This window comes from Vollenhovia emeryi, unplaced genomic scaffold (assembly GCF_000949405.1).
Source record: "Vollenhovia emeryi isolate VEMERY1.0 unplaced genomic scaffold, V.emery_V1.0 DF944234.1, whole genome shotgun sequence".
Classification (NCBI taxonomy): Eukaryota; Metazoa; Arthropoda; class Insecta; order Hymenoptera; family Formicidae; genus Vollenhovia; species Vollenhovia emeryi.
The window spans coordinates 1-2,638 of NW_011962132.1; the positions used below are offsets into that span (position 1 = coordinate 1).

At 34.3% G+C, this 2,638-nt stretch overlaps 1 protein-coding gene across 1 annotated transcript; it reads left to right on the forward strand.

The window, feature by feature from the left end:
* Positions 1–903: 903 nt before the first annotated feature.
* LOC105563766 lies at positions 904–1,920 on the forward strand. Its single transcript, XM_012015660.1, has 2 exons — positions 904–1,514; positions 1,630–1,920. The coding sequence occupies exons 1-2, from the start codon at positions 1,367–1,369 to the stop codon at positions 1,812–1,814; spliced, it is 333 nt and encodes a 110-aa protein (XP_011871050.1). The 5' UTR covers positions 904–1,366; the 3' UTR covers positions 1,815–1,920.
* The last annotated feature ends 718 nt before the right edge of the window (positions 1,921–2,638 follow it).

Genomic DNA, 2,638 nt, shown 5'->3' on the forward strand with positions numbered 1-2,638 from the left:
TCGAGCGCACACGTTTTTACGACGTGTTGCTTGTGTGCGAGCGTGCGCGCGCAGGCGTGGCCAGACCGACTATCCCCACTCTACCCCCACCGTCGCTGCAGCGACCGTGCTAACGTTCTCGGCTGGCATCACTGACTACGTTTACACGGCCCGATTTAAGCCGGAGTTATAACATCGATGTTATAACTCGTTAGATGCCGTATAAACGCTCTTTTATGACGAAGTTACTACATCGATGTAGTAACTCAAAGTCGCTTGGTGAAGAGGCTTAGAGTTACTACATCGACGTAAAAAGGACGTGTAAACGGTAGCAGTGTAACGATAGCAATAGTGCCAACTATAAAAATGAAACATCTTAACTCTCTTATTTGTTTGCAGAGTTGGTTATTTTGTATTGCATATTGTCAGATCCGAGGCGCCTGCGCGCTAACAGGCCGCGTGCTAGCGAGCCGCGCGACCGACCGCACGAGCGAGCCGCGCGAGGTGAAAATTCTAAAACACGGGTGCGCGAAAAGACAAGGGCAAATCGTGTAACAACATAGTGGAAAGACAAAGAAACGGCCGGAGCGTGACCGTTTTGAAAAGACACTCGCCTTCGTTATATATCGTTTAATACATTTAAGTTTAATATATTTAAGTTTAATACATTTAATTAAGCAAATCGTTTATTCGTCTTTATACACATATTTCCAATAAAGTTAAGTAAGTATTAATTGTGCTAAATTCAGTGGTGTCCATCTCTTCGCTTTCCTTATCCTGACAAATTTATAAATAGTTTCAACAAAAGAATATTTACAATATCCTAATACAGAAAATACAAAGAAAAAGTACAAAGAAATGGAAATAAAAAAGCGTGAAAGTTGGGAAACCGAGGAAACTCGATATTTTCTCAAATTAATGAGAGAGAGGCAAGTAATGAAAAGTTTAGATGGAAAAAGGTTTCGAGCAGATGACATTTTTCAATATTTAGAATCACCTATGAAAGATAAAGGTTATAACAAGACATCAAAGCAAATGCAGACTAAATTTAGAACTCTGAGGCGTAAGTAAAAATATATTTTATGTGAAGTAAATTAAAACGTAGTTTATATTCATACTTTATTTGATTTATTGAATGATAATTGTAAGGAATCCTGAGTACTTGAACATTTTAAATTCTACAAGTCTTGCAACATTACGTTAAGTAACGATTGTACTAGAATAAGCTTTTCATTTTCTTGTGGATATTTCTTTACAATAATAGTTTTTAAATACTTGCAGCTTTGGCTCTCTCTGGAGCTGAACTTTTTAAATTTAGTAATACATTAATTTTATATTGTAACGTTATTTATCATTTTCAGTTCAATATAACAAAATCCGAAGACAAATGGGAAAAAGTGGATCTGGTAACTGCATGTCCTCATTTCCATATGCTGAAGAAATAAGTCAACTTTTGGATTTCCGTCCCATTGCTCTAGGGGATGTTGTAGACAGTACACCACTACAAGATTTTTCTGAGAGTAATGATAATAGTTGTAAGTGATTTCTTATAAATGTAATTTTATGAAGTGTAGTAGATAAGAACCTATATAATATATAATAAGAATATATATTTAAGATAATATAAAAACATTATTCTATACCTACTAGATTCAAGGAACAACATCTATGAAGATGAACTAGATCCACGAGACGGTGCAATTCCAGGATGTTCGTCGACATTAGACAATTCATCAACTACAGGCTGTGTGTTACAAGAAGATTTGTCAAGCGAATCGAATACCGTAAATCTAAGTGCAATTAATAGTGCTGTTCCTAAAAGAAACGTAAAATGAGCAGATCAAATGAAGCTATTACCATGAGGTACGCAGATAAATTAAAGGAAAATTATGAAGAAATTCAAAACAAAATTATGACAGAGAATCGATGCTTCATTGAAAAATTAATGGAATCTGAAAGAAAGTTAGAAAAAGAAATAATTAACAATATGCTTGAAAGCCAAAGAACAATATTAAAAAAAACAACTAATCAATTGTTAACTGGCATGCAAAATATTTTCGCTCCTAAGATCTCGTCTCAACTGTCGACAGTTTCAGTTCCTACAGTCAACCCAATCGCTCAAAATCCCTTTGTAATCTCCCCACTTCATTATTCTTCTTCATTTTCACCATCTAATCTTGATTCGCAAGCCATTAGTTCTCCAAGTCCTTTTCCTAAAGTATTAGTAAATTTAAAAAATCTAACTCCGGAGAGAGCCAAAACTGCAAGTGTTCAACAAACTATTACTATGAAGAAATATTCACAAGCTGAAAATGAAAAGCCTATTCCTGTACAATCACTAGACAACGTAACGTTGCAAGATTTGCAGAATTCAAAATGTTTAAATACTCAGGATTCTTTACAATTTCAAGATTTAAAAAGACACTGATTAATTTAAAAATCATTTAGCGTTATGAATCTATTTGTATCAGTTCGTTTCCATGACACGTGAGTCCATGAGCTCATCAATTAATTAATTTATTGCTTCCTCATAGAGGAAGCTTTGTTTTCGTGAAAAAATTTTTTTTCCAGTTTTCTTTGAAAATATGTTTAGAATGTTCTAAAACGTTAAAAAATCACATTTAGAAAAAATGTCGTTATGTATGTATGTATGTATGTG